The 16,183-nt window shown below is 36.6% G+C and overlaps 1 protein-coding gene across 1 annotated transcript; it reads left to right on the forward strand.

Annotated features, from left to right (window-relative positions):
• The first annotated feature begins 14,947 nt into the window (after positions 1-14,947).
• On the forward strand, positions 14,948-15,885 carry LOC110200490 (olfactory receptor 52E4-like). Its single transcript, XM_020975876.1, is given in 2 exon segments — positions 14,948-15,260; positions 15,263-15,885. Coding segments are annotated over 2 exon segments (936 nt in total).
• Positions 15,886-16,183: the final 298 nt, after the last annotated feature.

Genomic DNA, 16,183 nt, shown 5'->3' on the forward strand with positions numbered 1-16,183 from the left:
CAAACCATATTAGATTAATAGTCACTTTGTGCAATGTTCTCTAGAGCAGTAAGAAAAGGTGGCCTCTGCTGCCATTTTATTCTGAATGAATGACATTAAAAATCTATAGGTTTTGCTATTTCCATCTTACAGAAGTAATCACTCTATCACATCAAAATGAAATTCACTTCTTAGCCAGGCACACATTGTAATAGGATCACAATTTAAAGCAAATGGTCTAGGAATCAACCCGAACCCTCATTTTACTAATAAAGCAACTGAGACTCAAAAAGATTTAGTTTCTTGTTCAAGTTCAAGTTTGAAAACAGAGCAAGGTTTTGAACCAAGAGCTTATGACTCCAAATCTTGCATACCTTTCACTGGGCCATGTTGCCTGTCACAATTCTATGCCACTTCTCATCTTGTTCTCTCTATCTGGAATTCCCTCCCATATCATCTCCACTTCTTTCAATTATAAAAACAATCCAACCACTTTATTGGAAACTTCTTTGTAGTATAGTTGGATATATGTAACATGTATCTTCCTTCAGACTTATTCTGAAGATGAGGAAATATACCTAATGCTATTTGTATACCATGAAATAAACAAAGTAGGTGCTCAAAAAATCTAATTAAATAGAAGAATGGATTGATGGATGGGTGGATAAATGGATGCATAGATGAATAGATGGATAGGAGAAGGATAACTACTAGTTATACTATATGTGCTTTATGCTTAGGGAAATGGGGATAATAGATGGATAGGAGAGAGATAACTGCTAGCTATGTTATATGTGCTAAATCACATATATACCTAGGAAAACGGGAATAAAATAACTTATCTTTGGCATTAAAACTTTAGGACTCCATTTTTTGTGGTACAACTTATTTCTTTGGAGTTTTGAGCCCCCATTTGAAGTTTCAACCCTGAGACTTTTTACTATCCCCAGTCAAAGGACAGCATCCATTTCCATCCCCATCAGCCTTTTAAAATCCAACCACTAATTTGACATTCACCCATCCCCTCATTTATTGGCCTTTTTTCTGACTGGCAGAAGTAAGATGTTCCAGAAAATCCCATCTCTACAGACCATGTACCTTAGAAATTCTGAACCTTCTCTGCTGACTAGAACTAACTTTTTGCCTAGCGAAAAGGCAAAAGATAAAATGAGAGATTTGATAGAGGTGGGTGAACTAGAAATTTCTGGTGAGGGTGGAAAGATTTTTTATTGTGGAACTGTTTGTATTCTTATATTTCTTCTTCTAACTCATTACCTTAATACTCTCATCAGCTCAGCCCCTCTGCCCCCCGCCCCAAACCCGTAGAACACACTCTCCACTCCAAATATAGTCAGTTTCTATCTCCCTAGTTACATGGAATTTGCTGTGATTTACCCCTGCCTCTAAGTCCTTCATGGATGTTCTCCATAGTGTCTATTCCTGCCTGGTCTGAACCAGCTATACTTCTGGATTTCTGCAGTAATCTCCTAGGCACTATACTCCTTCATTCTGTATGGTTCCTTGTGTATTAGGAGATCATTGCTTAGGTCCTAGAATTCAACTATCTCTTCTCTCTCTTTCTCTCTTTCTCTCTCTCTCTCTCTCTTCTCCTTTTGGTACTCTGAGCCCTGCTAAAACCCTGAAATTATGAAGGCATACTCACCAGCTGCCTTGAAAATAAGTAATACTCTTTCAGGGACAGGATTCCACAGCTCCCCATACTCTGACTTCTCTCTAATTTTCCTGTACAACTGGGAAAGGTTTATATTGAAGTCAAAATACTCCTCTGCTCCCTTTCCTCCCTGAGAAAACTTTTAATTAATGAGGATCCCCAGGGCCTGCTATGTTCCCATTTTCAGTATTTTACAGTCCCAGTGCACAGACATAAATGCAAGGAATGAAGAATGATTTTGTGGTCATATACTTGCTGTAAGGTATTGGGACAGATAACTGGAGACATTTTCTTCCCCTACATGCTCTACACCAGATATATAGAAAGAAGTATAGATAGATAGACAGACAGACAGATAGATAGATAGATAGATAGATAGATGTATTATGTATATGTACACGTGTGTATGTATGTATGTATGTATATACGTACATACATATGTATATACACATACATACATACTTTTCATCCTGCTGAAATTAACCCCATAACCATTGGTGAATACTGAAGTACCATGACAGAAGACAAGAACATAAAAAAGTGCTTATTCTGGCAGGATCCATACTCAAATTAGCAATGCACAACACCATATGTCTCCACACCAATGGTCCCTCCATGCCAGAATTTGTTCCTTGAAAGATCAATCAGTAGATGATTGTTGCAAGTCCATGGCTGTCCAGCATTTTGTTATTTGGAAAAGATTAAAGAGAGCAGATAAAGTATTATACTTGAAGGCAGAAATACCTTATTTCAAGTTCATTTTCTGACACTTACTACCTGCATCTTTAATATCTTTGAATTGAACTAGAAACTAGAAATGAGTTAAAAAAAATTTTGCTCAAGTGCCAGCTTGTAGCAAATATGTAGAAAGCTAAATTGTCACATAGGAATCATAATTGTAGAACTACTCAGTCCTTGAATTGTAAGGGTCTTCAGAAGACATCTTACCCAACATATAATTTAAAAAGAATTATTTATAAGATAATTGACAAGTAGATATCCTCCACCCTTCACCCAAAGCTCTCCAATAAATCACCAATATTTATTAATCACCAATATTATTAATATATTATTATATTTAATAAGTGGATTATTAATCCACTTTGTACTGAAACTTGTGCCAGTCACCTACAGGGAGGTACAATTTACTGTGACTCCATATAGTCTATTGTATTTTTCATTGTTTTTTTTTTCAGAAGTTTTCCTTAACAATGAGTAAAAATATGCCTCTCTGCAGCTTTCATCCATTAATTCTAGATCTGCTCTGGGATTGAGCACAAAAAAGTAACCTTTCTTCTTCATAACAGCTACAAATATAGGAAGACTAGGAATAAGTGTCCCATGCAAGTCTTCATAATACCTTGCTCATTCTACATTACATAATCTCAGCATTGTAAATGCCTTTCCTAAAAATGTTTTTCCCCTCCAGATATTAGCACAACACTTTAGACAAGGGTGTGACCCAGATAGAATAATGCCCTCATTATAAACACTAAGCTCATTGTAATTTAGGCTAGATCATCTTAACCTTTTGAACTGCCACTGTGAAACATAAACTTAAGGCATCTAAATAGATGTTGGTACAGTTTACACAGTACTGAATTTTGAGTCAGAAAGACTTGAGTTCAAATCCTCTCTCATCCTTACTGTGTGACCTTGATCATCTCCTTTAAATTCTCATCCTTAGTTTCCTCATCTGTAAAATGGGGATAATAATAACACCTCTATCAGAGGGTTTTTTGTATATATCCAATGAAATAATGCATGTAAAACACTTAATGTGTGATATAAATGCTTACTATTATTATTATCATTAAATAGACATAAAGGGACACAAAAATTTAAAAAAAAACCTTTTCCTTCATTACTGGGGGTTATATACCAAGGAAGTAATCTTTAAGAAGAGAGTCGCCATATACACCAATATGCATATAGTAACACTTTTTGTAATAGCAAAGAATTAGAAATAAAGCAAATATCCATCAATTGGTTAATGGCTAAACAAATTGTGGTGTAAGAATATAATGGAATATTACTGCACTGTAAGAAATGATGACTTTCATGAATACAGAGTAACACTGAAGAGCTCCATGAACTGATGAAGAAAGAAGTAAGCATAGTCAAGAAAATAAATTACACAATGACTACAACAATGTAATTGTTAAATGTAATATACACACTCACACTCACGTACATAATCAAAAGTGAATGTAGTAGAATTACAAAGATTTAGCGTGACTGGGAAGAACCATGAGAAGACACTCTTAACCCACTCCTTTGTAGAGTTGGGAGGTTCACAGGTATTGTACTTTACACATTTTGGCATTTTTCCATGTTACTAGTCAGAAGTGCTGAGAGAAAAAATCCCATTTTCCCAAGGAAAAGCAAACGTGTATCTTTGCTAAAATTCAGACTGATATTGCATATGTAATGAAATCATGTGGGAACCTGAACAAAATAAGTGGCAGATGTGAATAGAAGGAAGCTTGGCCTTAGGAGAAAAGTTGAGACAAGGCACTTTTCTTTGCATAGTTGATGGGACACAGCCATGGACTGTGAAATACAACTACTGTATTGGGTGGTTTTACTGAACTGCTTTTTAAAAAACCTTTCTTTTTATTTTTTTGTTGGAAGGTATGGTTTCCTGATTATGGGGGAGGAAGTGATTCATTCAGAAATAAATTTGATATGATGCTAAAATCAATAAAAAAATAATTTTTTTAAATTGGTGGAAGGTCTTAAAAAAACAAGTTATATGCTTTGCTTTATGTAGTCATTAACAACAGGTTGTGGAGAGGACAACTTACAGAATGGACAGTACAAATAGGTGGTACAAGTAAATAGAGTACCTGGCCTAGAGTCAGAAAGGCCCAAGTTCAAATTCAACCTCAGGTTACTAGCTATGTGACCCTGGGCAGGTCACTTAACCTCTGCCTTAGTTTCCTCATGTAAAATAAGCTGGAGAAGGAAATGGAAAGCCACTCCAGTATCTTTGCCAAAAAAAGAAAAAAAAAACCCAACCCACATGGGGTCAGGAAGAATCAGACATAACTAAACAACAACAATGACCTTGGGCAAGTCACTTAACTCTGTTTCCCTGTTTCCTCATCTGTAACATGGAGGTTATGAAAAGCCAAAAAGAATTGAATGAAGAAAGAATTCGTAATTGATCCTAGAGGTGATAGGAAGCAACTAGAATTTATTGAATTGGGCATTAACATAGTTGTATATATCCTTTAGGAAAATCATTTTGGCAACTGAGTGGACAATAGATTGGAGTAGGGAGAAACTTGTGGCAAGTAGACCCAACTAGCAGACTATTGCATTAGTCCAAGTGTGAGAAGATGAGGACTGACACATAAGTAGGAGCAATAATTAAAAAAAAGAGGTGGGGAGGTATTTGAGGGATGTTATAAAAGTAAGACTGACAGGCCTTGGAAACAGATTGTATATGGGGGAGGGAGTCAAGTTGAGTGAGAAATTAATGACACCTAGATTGTGAGCATAGGTTACTAGGAGGCTGGTGGTAACATTGATAGTAATAGGGAAGTTTGGAAGGGAGGAGGGTTTGAGAGGAAAAGATATGTTTTGTTTATGTTGAGTTTAAGACATCTACAAGACATCCATTTTTAGATATCTAGTAGGCAGTTGGAGATGCAAGAGGTCAGAAGAGAGATTAGAACAGGATAAGTAGATTTGAGAATTGTCAGCATACTGGTGATAAATAGATCCATGTAAGATAATATTATGAAGTGAAATACAGAAGAAGGTCCAGGATAGAGGCCTATGGGCCACCCATGACAAGCACGTATGATTTGGATGAAGATCCAGCAAAGAAGACTGAAAAGGAGCAGCCAAATCAAGAGAATCAGGAAAGAGTGGTGTTTTGAAAACCTGGAGAGAAGAGAGTATCAAGAATAAGAGGGTGATTGACAGTGTCAAAGGTTTCAAGGAATTCACGAATGATGAGGATTGAGAAAAGGTCATTAAATTTGGCATTCAAGCAAGAGATCAATGGTAACTTTACAGAGAGCAGTTTCAGTTGAATGATGAGGTCAGAAGCCAGATTGTAGAGAGTTAAGATAAGAGTGAGGGGAAAGGAAGTAGAGGCATTGTTATAGACAGCCCTCTGAAGGAATCTAGATATAAAATATTAAGTGGTGACAGCAATGGACTGATGGGTGGATATAAATGGACAATAAGGTGAGAGTCTTTTTGAGCATGGAAGAGAAATATGTCTATTTAGCCGATAAGGAAGTAGCCAGTAAACAGAGATCGATTGAAGATACATGAGACAGTGAAGATTTTAGATAGGGCAATCTGCTAGCAGAAACAAGATGGAATAAAGGAAGGGAGGGAATAAGCATTTATATATAGCACCTACTATGTGCCAGATACTGTGCTAACCACTTTAAAATATCTTCTCATTTGATCCTCCCAACAACCCTAGAAGATATGTGCTGTTATTTTCCTTATTTTTATAGTTGAGGAAACAGGAAAACAGAAATTAAGGGACTTAGCTAAAGTTACGTAGCTAGTAATGAAATCACTTGGTTAGCAAGATCTCATCATCCTATGAAGCAGGTGTGAAGGGGAAGATAATGGCAGGGGCATCTGGGTAATGTGAATTAAGGAGGAGAGAAAAGGGGGCTCTGGACAAATGAACTCAATTTTTTCAGTAAAATATGAGGCAAGTTTCTTAACTGAGATGGGGAGAGGGTGTCATAAGAGGTTTGAAGGAGGATGAGAAGGTTAGAAAGAATTGCTATGGTGAGTAGGTTAGTTAATTAATTAGAGGGGCATAAAAAGATTGACTAGAAACAGTGTGGGCCCAGTTGAGTTTATATAGTATACATCTGTAGTGGACTCAATCAGGACAGGCACAATTGGCAGGACACAATCAGTTATACAATAAGGGGTCAAGGGACTCAAGTAAAGAGGACTGTGTAGAGTTAAACAGATTCTCCAAAGTGTCAATATGGGAAAAAGTGTAGCTAGTTCAAGGGTGATGGCCTGGGAGACAGCTGAGGGGTCAAGAGATTGGAGGTCACCATGTGAATGAAGAACTATATGGGAAGGTAGAGGGAGAGATGGAATGCCAATGGAGTGTGGTAAAATAAGGGAATTTCAGAAATCATGAACATGAAAATTGTACATTTGTGGGAGATCGCAAGATCAAGGGCATCTTAAAGTGTGACTGACATGGAATGGCTGGGTGTAGGCAGGGTGTTGTGATGTTGTAGGTCTGTTTCTCCACCATGACTCCTATTTGACTTCGCTTTCCCCTTTGTATCTTTGTGTGCATTTAGAAAGAAATGTCTTGATGATGTTACTATTTTGTTGTTGTCCTTGATTGCTATTTTTATTTACTCTTATATTTCTGTTTTCTGTGATATTTGAGAAGATAATCCCTTTAGATCTCTTTTTTTTCTGGGAATATTTAAACAAATCTTTTAAAGGTAATATTCATAATTTTTCATTAATGATTATGCTCAGATTTTCAGGGATCATCTTAATTTACATCTTGAGTTCCTTTGCTCTTCAGGACACATTAATTCACTTTCTTTTGTGATTTTCTGATGGGTGCAGAACAGTTTTGTGTTATTTCAATGTCCTTTCCTTTATATTTAAAGATTATTTTCCTGGTTGCTTGCAGAATTTATTGGTTACTGGAGATACTGATAAATTTAACCACTATGTGTCCCAGAGTTTGCAGCCTAGATTTTTTTTTTTAGGTAATCTTTTACCTCCAGAATACAAGTAGATTCTTTTGATTAAAATTTTTTCTCTATTCAGAAATTCTGTAAAGTTTTCTTGTATTATGATCTTCAAGAATTTTGATTTGTTTTTTTGGGAGACCTATAACCCTTAAGTTTTCTCTATACATCCTGCCTTCATGATCAATAAGTTTTGTTTGCATAAACATCATGTTTTCTTTGATTGTTATTAGTTTTTGCTTCTCCTTCCAAATTACATTTCACTTTTTTTGTTATTTCCATTCCCAATCTATTTTGTATCTTTGGTGAGATTTGCCACCTTGGATTCAAGTTTTTCTATTCTTTCTTTTATTTCTTTTTCTAATTTTGTTTTATTTGTCTTTACTTCCTCCATTGCCAGAGTATGCCTGTACTTCTAATTTATCTTCCTCTTTTTTCTTTTTCTTTGGTTTCTGCTTATCTTTTCTGCCATGTGAGTCATTATATGCTTTTAAAATTAATATTTATCTTTTAAACTATTCCAGAAAATCCTATTGTGGTTCTATGTTCTCTTGAAAATTCATAGGATCCTCTTCATCATCAGGGTCTGGTTCGTTTGCCCCTGTCTTACAATGTTTATTCCTGGAAGTCTAGGCTTTTTAACTTGATCTGGATAACACATTTCCTTCTGTTATTAATGTGTTCCTTGTGTTTACCTGCTTATTCTCAAGGTATTTGAGTTTTATTCCTCCTGATGTTTTTCATAATTTTTGGCTTTTCCCCTTACTTTCCCATATTGTTCACTCTCTGACTCCTTCCCCTTTAATGGTGGTTGTTCTGGGAGCTAGATCTTAAAATTGTCTCAGTTCCTTCATGTTGGGAAATTCATGATCAGCTTAGGTCTCTATCCCAAATGACTTCTGGGGGGACAGAACTGGCTCCAGCTAAATCCTAGCAATTTTCCCTCAGGGTTAGTGGAGTGCCACACAGCCATTCACATACTCTGCCCCCTCTATTCTTCAGTTCTTTGGCTGAGCTCTTTTTCAATATTGAGAGTTGCTACTCTGCTATCACTGATTTCTGTTATACATATGTAGTTCAGTTTACAAAACCCTGCTGCTGTAGAATGGTAGGCAATGGGGATGGGATGCTGAGTGAGTGTTAAGAGTTAAGGATTAGGGGCAGCTAGGTGGTGCAGTGGATAAAGCACTGGCCCTGAAGTCAAGAGTACCTGAGTTCAAATCTTGCCTCAGACCAAACAGTTCACACTTACTAGCTTTTTGATCCTGGGCAAGTCACTTCACCCCAATTGCCTAAAAACAAAACAAACAAAAAAAAAGAGTTAAGGATTAGCTGTCTCTCGCATTAGTTCAGTCATTTCCTCTTTTGGGTTCTTGTGTCCTAGATGACTGAGAAATATGAAACTGCAATATATCTTGCATGTAATTCTTATTTTAAAGAGGATCGAGAGGTTATGAGAATAAAAAAAAGTCTAGGTGGCAGCTAGGTGGCACAATGGATAGAGTACTGGCCCTGGAGTCAGGAAGACCTGAGTTCAAATCTGGCCTCAGATCAAACTTACTAGCTGTATGACCCTGGGGAAGTCATTTACCCCCAATTGCCTAAAAATAAAAAAAGTCTAATGCTCGATCTTGTTGGCCATGTGACCAGAATTTGGTAGCAACTAAATATCATGTAATTCTTACTATAATTCTTGATATTTGAATTTTGTCTTTCTGACTGCTTGCATTATTATTTTTTTTTCTCAAAGCAGGAAACTAGATTTTGGCTATGATGTACATAGGAATTTTCATCGTGTGGTTTCTTTAAGAGGTGATCAGTTGATTATTTATATTTTTACTTTAACCTCTGGCTCTAAGAGATGTAGATAGCTGTTGGTTTTTTTAATGACTTCTTGAAATATGATATCCAGGCTTTATCTTTCTTTTTTTCCTTTTTGTTTTCTTTCCTTCCTTCCTTCCTTCCTTCCTTCCTTCCTTCCTTCCTTCCTTCCTTCCTTCCTTCCTTCCTTCCTTCCTTCCTTCCTTTCATCATGGTTTTCAAGTAGCTTAAGTATTTACTTAATTTGTATCTTTTGATCTGTTTTACAAGTCAGCTTGTTTTAGTATGAGTTACCTTCAATTGTCTTTTTTCCCCCCGCTTTTTTATTCCTTTCAATATTTCTTATTGTTTCAGGAAATCATTAACTTCTAATCAATCAGCTCTACTTTTCAATGAGTTTATTGCTTTCATAAATTTTTTTACCTCTTGTGCTATTTTGTCAATTCTTTTTGCAAGTATTGTCTCCATAGATTTCATTTCTTTCCTTTTCTGTAATGCAGTTATTTCATTTAAAAAATAATTTTTAGGTACCTTAAACTCAATTCATTTATTTAAGAATTTTAGTTAACTTTGTTTCAAAGCTCTGCTTTTCTTTGAAGTTTGCTTGTAGATGTTTTAAAGTCCTTCTTTTCTTTGGAGTTTCTGTCCTCTAAATCTCTGGCACCATAATAACTCCTTAGCATGATAGTCTTTTCATATTTTTATTTACTCATTCTTCCAGACTTATTTCCCAAATTCTGAGTCTGTATTAGGGACTAATTACATCAATTTGTGCCAGGAATGTCTGAATTTTGTTTTATCCTCTTTTGTATTCTTTGGTCTCTTGCTTCTTCCTTATCTGTATACTAAGTGCTATGTTCTTCAAGGATCTCAAGGCAGCTCATAATGGAGAATTTTTGGCTTTTAATGTATCCATAGTAATCTGATAGAAGTAAAAGTCTGATTGTCAACCTCCTGATTCATTTTGCAACCCCCTGACTCTGGTTTAAGTCTGTAGACTTTGCCCTGAATGAAGCTCCAGTAGACTACTGCTGGCCCTAGCCTCTGTGAGCTAACTGGAAAGCTTTTTATGTTCAGAGCACCAGGACTTCAAATGCTTTGGTTTGTGATTTCTACCTTCCTTACTTACCTTCAGGCTTCAGATCAGCCTGGTGACTGAATCTGAGACCCAAATCCAGGATCAGAAACACATAAATGCTCCTCTCTTCTGTTCATGCCTCTTGCCCAGTAAATAGTCCCAGGCCTAGAGTCACATTAGATCTGTGACCCAGCTCAGGGGTAATTGCAACAGAGGTTCCAATTGGTTCCTCTTCCTATGTCCTGTACAGCACCAAGCCTAACCTTGCTGGATCCTCTTCTTATCCTAATGCACTTCTTACCCTAATGAACTGCTACAAATGTCAATTTAATCTGCATACTGGAAACCTTTTTGCATCCTCCTGGATAGATCCCAGGTTTCCACAGGCTTCTATCTTCTTATGCTGACTTGGGTTCAAAAAATGATTTAATGTGAATTTTTCTCTGAATTTCCCAGTCTGGACACTGGTGCTATTTCTAAATCTTTCCTGGAAGGGGAAGTTTGGGAGGGGGAGGAGTCAGAATCAGGGATGTACTATTTTCACCTACTCTACCATTTTGGTTGGTTTTCTGATGGATGATTTTTAAGTCTGAGAATCAGTTACCTAAATTAAGACAGAGAGAGAGAGAGAGAGAGAGAGAGAGAGAGAGAGAGAGAGAGAGAGAGAGCGCGCGCACTCTAATCACAGGTCTCAGTCACCAAGGTAACTACTAATGTAGCCCTTGACAATCAATAGCTGTATGACTGTTCAAGTCTGTGCTAAAGTTTCCTGACTTGTAAAATTAAGTTCTAAAACTATCATCCTATGATCCTAAGTCTCTTTGACCATGTCTATGTCAGGCAGCTTCAGATGTTCAGACATTGGCATTTAGAGACTCTCTCATCTATAGTAGACCTGGTCTCAAGGGGTGATTCCCAAGTGGTTTCTATTGCAATATAAACATATGTTTCTCCAGTAAGACAAATTCAGCCAGTATACAACCAAAGTTGGTGAGTCTGATTTTAGTTTAAGGGAGATAATGGGGTGATAGTAACAAAGGAGAGGGAATTCACAATCCCAGACTTCTACCTGGGCAGGGACCTGGATCTATCAGAGAGAGAAATACAGGTAGTAACATCCCATACATAAACAGAGGAATTTCTATGTTCCTCTAAGGCTCTTAGCATTTATAGATGCATTGGAGAAAACCTTGCTGTGCCCTCAGACTATACATCCTTATAGGCAGCAAGAAGTTTCTATGCTGTTTGGGAGAAAGAAAATGGACAGAGTGACCACATTAAGGTCTAAATAATAAGTCATCATAAACTTGAGTCAGAAATAAATGACACAATTGCTTCTTATTTACAACAGTTCCATCTGATTCTCCTCAAAACCAAACCCTGAGTGCCCTTCTGCTGAGTGTCCTCTTTCATCTTCCAAATAGAGAACAAGTTCCTAATCTGTTAACCTAAAATAAAATTACAAAGTTGGTTGATTAATATACTTGGCTGTGAACACTAAAGGTGCATGGTCATGGAATCTGGAGTTGTGGAGGAAGAATGGAGGCTACACAATCCAACTTCCTAACTGTACCTCTTGAAGTGGACTATTAAGCCTCAGCATGAATATGCCCATTGTTGAGGATTCTACTACTCTTAAAAGCTGTTCATTTTGTTCTTCTACAGTAGCATTGTTAGAAGGGATTTTTTTTCTTTATTCTGAATCAAAATACCCCTTTCTCCAGTAACAGCATTTCTGCCACACCTGGTTTATGTATCAAATTTAAAACCTTTTAAAACTTTCTTTTTAAAATGTTATTTTGCACTTTATATTCTGTGACTTTTGAGATAATAGAATTATAGCAGAAGCACATTCATATCTAGGATGAGTTAGAACTATTGCTAAGGAAATTGGGAGAAATATATAAAACAAATCTTATGATTTAGTTTACTTAGCAATTTAGCTGCCAGTCAGAAAACTGTTTGGGAATAGCTTCTCTGTCTTTATCTCGCTAAGTTCCTCAGAGTTTGTCTCTCTCTCTCTCTCTCTCTCTCTCTCTCTCTCTCTCTGTTTCTGCCTATTTTTCTTTCTTCCTCTTACAAAACTGGGAGAAAAAACCAGTCAAGTCATCTGTGCTTTCATTAGGGTGCTAAGTTATTTTGGTGTGTGTGTGTCTGTGTGTCTGTGTGTGTAGTCATCTGAAGGAAAATTGAAATAGCAGGTATTACTTGAAGATGTAGAAGAAGTGACAGGTACTTAACCTAAGAGAAAGCTATGCAGAAGCCTGGGACCTGGTAAAGAAATCAAATAGATAGAAGGTTTGTTGTTTAGTTGTTTTTCAGATGTGTCTGACTGTTTGCAGCCCCTTTTAGAGTTTTCTTGGCAAAGATACTGTAGTGGTTTGCCATTTCCTTTTCCAGCTCATTTCATAGAGGAAAAAACTTGAGGCAAACAGGGTTAAGTGACTTGACCATGGTCACACAGTTAGTAAGTGTCTGAGGTCAGATTTGAACTCAGGAAGATGAGTCTTCCTGACTCTAGGCCTGGCACTCTATCATCTATTGCATCACCTAGTGCCCTTAAATAGAAGATAGCTCTCCTTGAACAAGAAAGGGGGAAAAATTATAAATGATGATGCAATTTCATTCAACAGTCATTTATTAAATATCTACCATGTTCCAGGATCATTTATACTATTATTAGGAGATTTGAAAATTAATGGGAAAATCAACACATGATAGATACATTTTTATCCATTCTTCCTGATACTATCACCAACAAGTTATGCAAACCCCACTGGAAGTATCAGTTTTTTTTTAATCTCTAAAATGGAAATATTGGTCTACATTATCTCTAAAACATAGACAAAAATTCTATTGTTTCTCTTTCTTTAAAACATGGCTTTATACTATTTTCTCTACTTTCTTGGATTCCATTGTCAAATTATTTTAATAAAGTGCTGTATTTTGTAAAACAAGAATAACATGTTTATCTCCATCATAGGTAAAGCTCAGAAGCCTATTCATTTCATGCTTCAGGATATGTGGCCAAGTACTGCCCCACTGAGGCAGGTAATACTCTTTGCTGAAATAGTATGCAAGTGCCCTGCCTACTAACAGTTACTAACTAGACGGAGTTATATCAGAATGAAGTTTTTGTGCTATTGAACTTATAAGAGGTGGAAAAGGAGCCAAATGATTTTGGCAGAAACAATGGTAAGCAAGGGACCCATCCACTTCAGGGAGTCTCAACCCAGGGTCAGAGCTCATGGCATGGGTGTCCTCTGAGGTAGCAACTGAGGTTGAATTAATGAAAAGGTGATAAGTAAAAATCAGAGCTTAGACAAAAGTAAGCAAGAGGCTTCTTCAGTGCTTAGCAAAGAGTTCAGTACTTTGACCTAAGTAGGTTGAAGGAGCTAGAGAATTATAAGTCCTCAACTGTGTAAAATAATCAATGGAATGAAGAAGCAGGGTAGCAATAGTATCCAGAGGAGAGACAAATCTACTCAAGAACCACACAAATAAACCAGAGTCCTGAAAATTCGAAGTCTGAGATCAAAAAGCCCAGGGCAAAAGACTGATGAAATGCCTAAAATATATGATGAATTTTAACCTAGAGAGTTGTGGCTGGCCTTGCCTAGTCAATCAGCTTTATGAATCACTGCTATGAGCCAACGCAGTGACTCTTAGGCTAGTATTTTTGAACAGAAAACTCTGGTTTGATTATCATACCTAGTTTTGGCTTTAGTCAATTCTTACATGCTTTCTTTCAAGTCCCACATGCCATCCATGAGCTAAGTGGCATTTTGGCTCCATAAAAAAATATAGAGAATCTCAGACTTGTGTAGGGCCTCAGAGACTATTTATCATCCAGCCTGGATACCTCCAGTGATGAGGAATTCACTACCATATATGGTAACTCATTTAAAATTTTGGAACCTCAGATCATTTGGATATTTTTTACTTTTTGTTAAGTTAAATCTTCCTGTTTGGCTACCATCCATTGGTTCTATTTGCCTTTGGGAGAAAGAAAAAAACCAATCTATTCATTCTTTCAAGTGATAACTATACAAATATTTGAAGATTTTTTGGTGTCTTTTTTTTTATGGTAAACATTCTTAATTCCTTCAACCCATCCTCATATGCTGTGGAGTTTAATTTTCCTCAGTTCTTGTCTACATCATCTGAAAACACTCTAGCTTACCAGAGAATCACAGAATCTCAGAGGTGGAATACAATACCTTAGAATACTTTTTAAAAATTCAATTCTGGGAATGCATTTACTTTGTGAAATGCTAATAATAATAATATTTTACATTATTTATCAAATTGAGTATTATTTGTTGGCTATAACTTTCATGTACATATTACAATTTTATCTTAATTCTTTCTAAAACATCTATTTTCTGACACATTCTGGAGCACATAGTTATAGTATTTAGAGCATTTATAGTGTTTGCAACATTTGTACTCAAAGTAGCTCATATTTGACCTTTTATTTGAAGGTTAAATCTTGCTAGTATTAATTTGGAAAATGGCCAAGATAAATTTACTAGGCAAAAGTAATGAAATGTCACTTTAAAATGACCTGTCTTCTTTATGGTTCTCCAGATAACGGAGGAATGGGATGAATGTAATGTCTCCATTAAAGGGTGAAAGAGTCCTCTTCTAGTAAGAGTGGATTTCAACAGCATCCAGAGAATGTCTTCACTTAATAGCACTGAATTCCACCCCTCCAACTTCCTGCTACTGGGAATCCCTGGACTGGAAGAATTGCACATCTGGATAGGGTTTCCTTTCTGTACTGTGTATCTGATTGCATTTGTAGGAAATCTCAGCATTCTGTTTGTGATCAATACTGAGCAAAGTCTCCATCAACCCATGTTCTACTTTCTAGCTATATTGGCCACTGTTGACTTGGGTCTCTCCACAGCCACCATTCCTAAGATGATGGGCATTTTTTGGTTCAACTTAAAGGAGATTAGCTTTGAGGGATGCCTCACCCAGATGTTTTTCATCACATTTTCACCGGTATGGAGAGTTTTGTGCTTGTGGATATGGCCTTTGATCGCTATGTTGCTATATGCCACCCTCTCAGGTATAGTATGATCCTCACTAATAAAACCATTGTCATTATTTCAGGGGTAGCTATCCTGAGAAATTTTTCTTTAGTGACACCAATGGTATTTTTAGTGCTCCGGCTGTCATATTGTGGTCATCATGTCATTCTTCATACCTATTGTGAGCATATGGGAATTGCTCGATTGTCTTGTGCAAGCATCAATGTAAACATCATCTATGGCTTGTTTATTATTTGTATAATATTTTTGGATATGACCCTGATTGCCATTTCCTACATCCAAATTCTTCAGGCAGTTTTTAAACTTCCTTCTCAGGATGCTCGTTTCAAAGCTCTCAACACTTGTGGTTCCCACATCTGTGTCATCTTAGCCTTCTTCACTCCTGCTCTCTTTTCGTTCCTTACCCATAGATTTGGCCACAATATTCCTCACTATATCCATATCCTATTGGCCAATCTATATGTGGTTGTCCCTCCTGCACTCAATCCTGTTATTTATGGAGTCAGGACCAAGCAGATCCGGGAATGTTTGATTCAGATCTTGATCAGGAAAGATTAATGTTAAATGAAGAAATCTACACTATTCTATTCTGGATTTTTTTTCTCCTGGGAAAATGACTTTTGTAGAGGGACAGAGTATTGTGTTATTTTCAATAGTGAAAAAAATCTCACAATTAATAAGAAACCAAGTTCTCAGGGACAACTCATTCAAAAAAATAAAAATATGGAGATTACCTTTGTGTCAATTCCAGTGTAAATATATGAGAGTGGGAAAAGGATATATTTGTAATGTCTTGACATTCAGCAAGAATTTTAATCCTTAGACCTTATATTCCCCCCACCCCATATGCATGTTG

Source organism: Phascolarctos cinereus, unplaced genomic scaffold (genome assembly GCF_003287225.1).
Source record: "Phascolarctos cinereus isolate Bilbo 61053 unplaced genomic scaffold, phaCin_HiC Scaffold_726;HRSCAF=1367, whole genome shotgun sequence".
NCBI lineage: Eukaryota > Metazoa > Chordata > Mammalia > Diprotodontia > Phascolarctidae > Phascolarctos > Phascolarctos cinereus.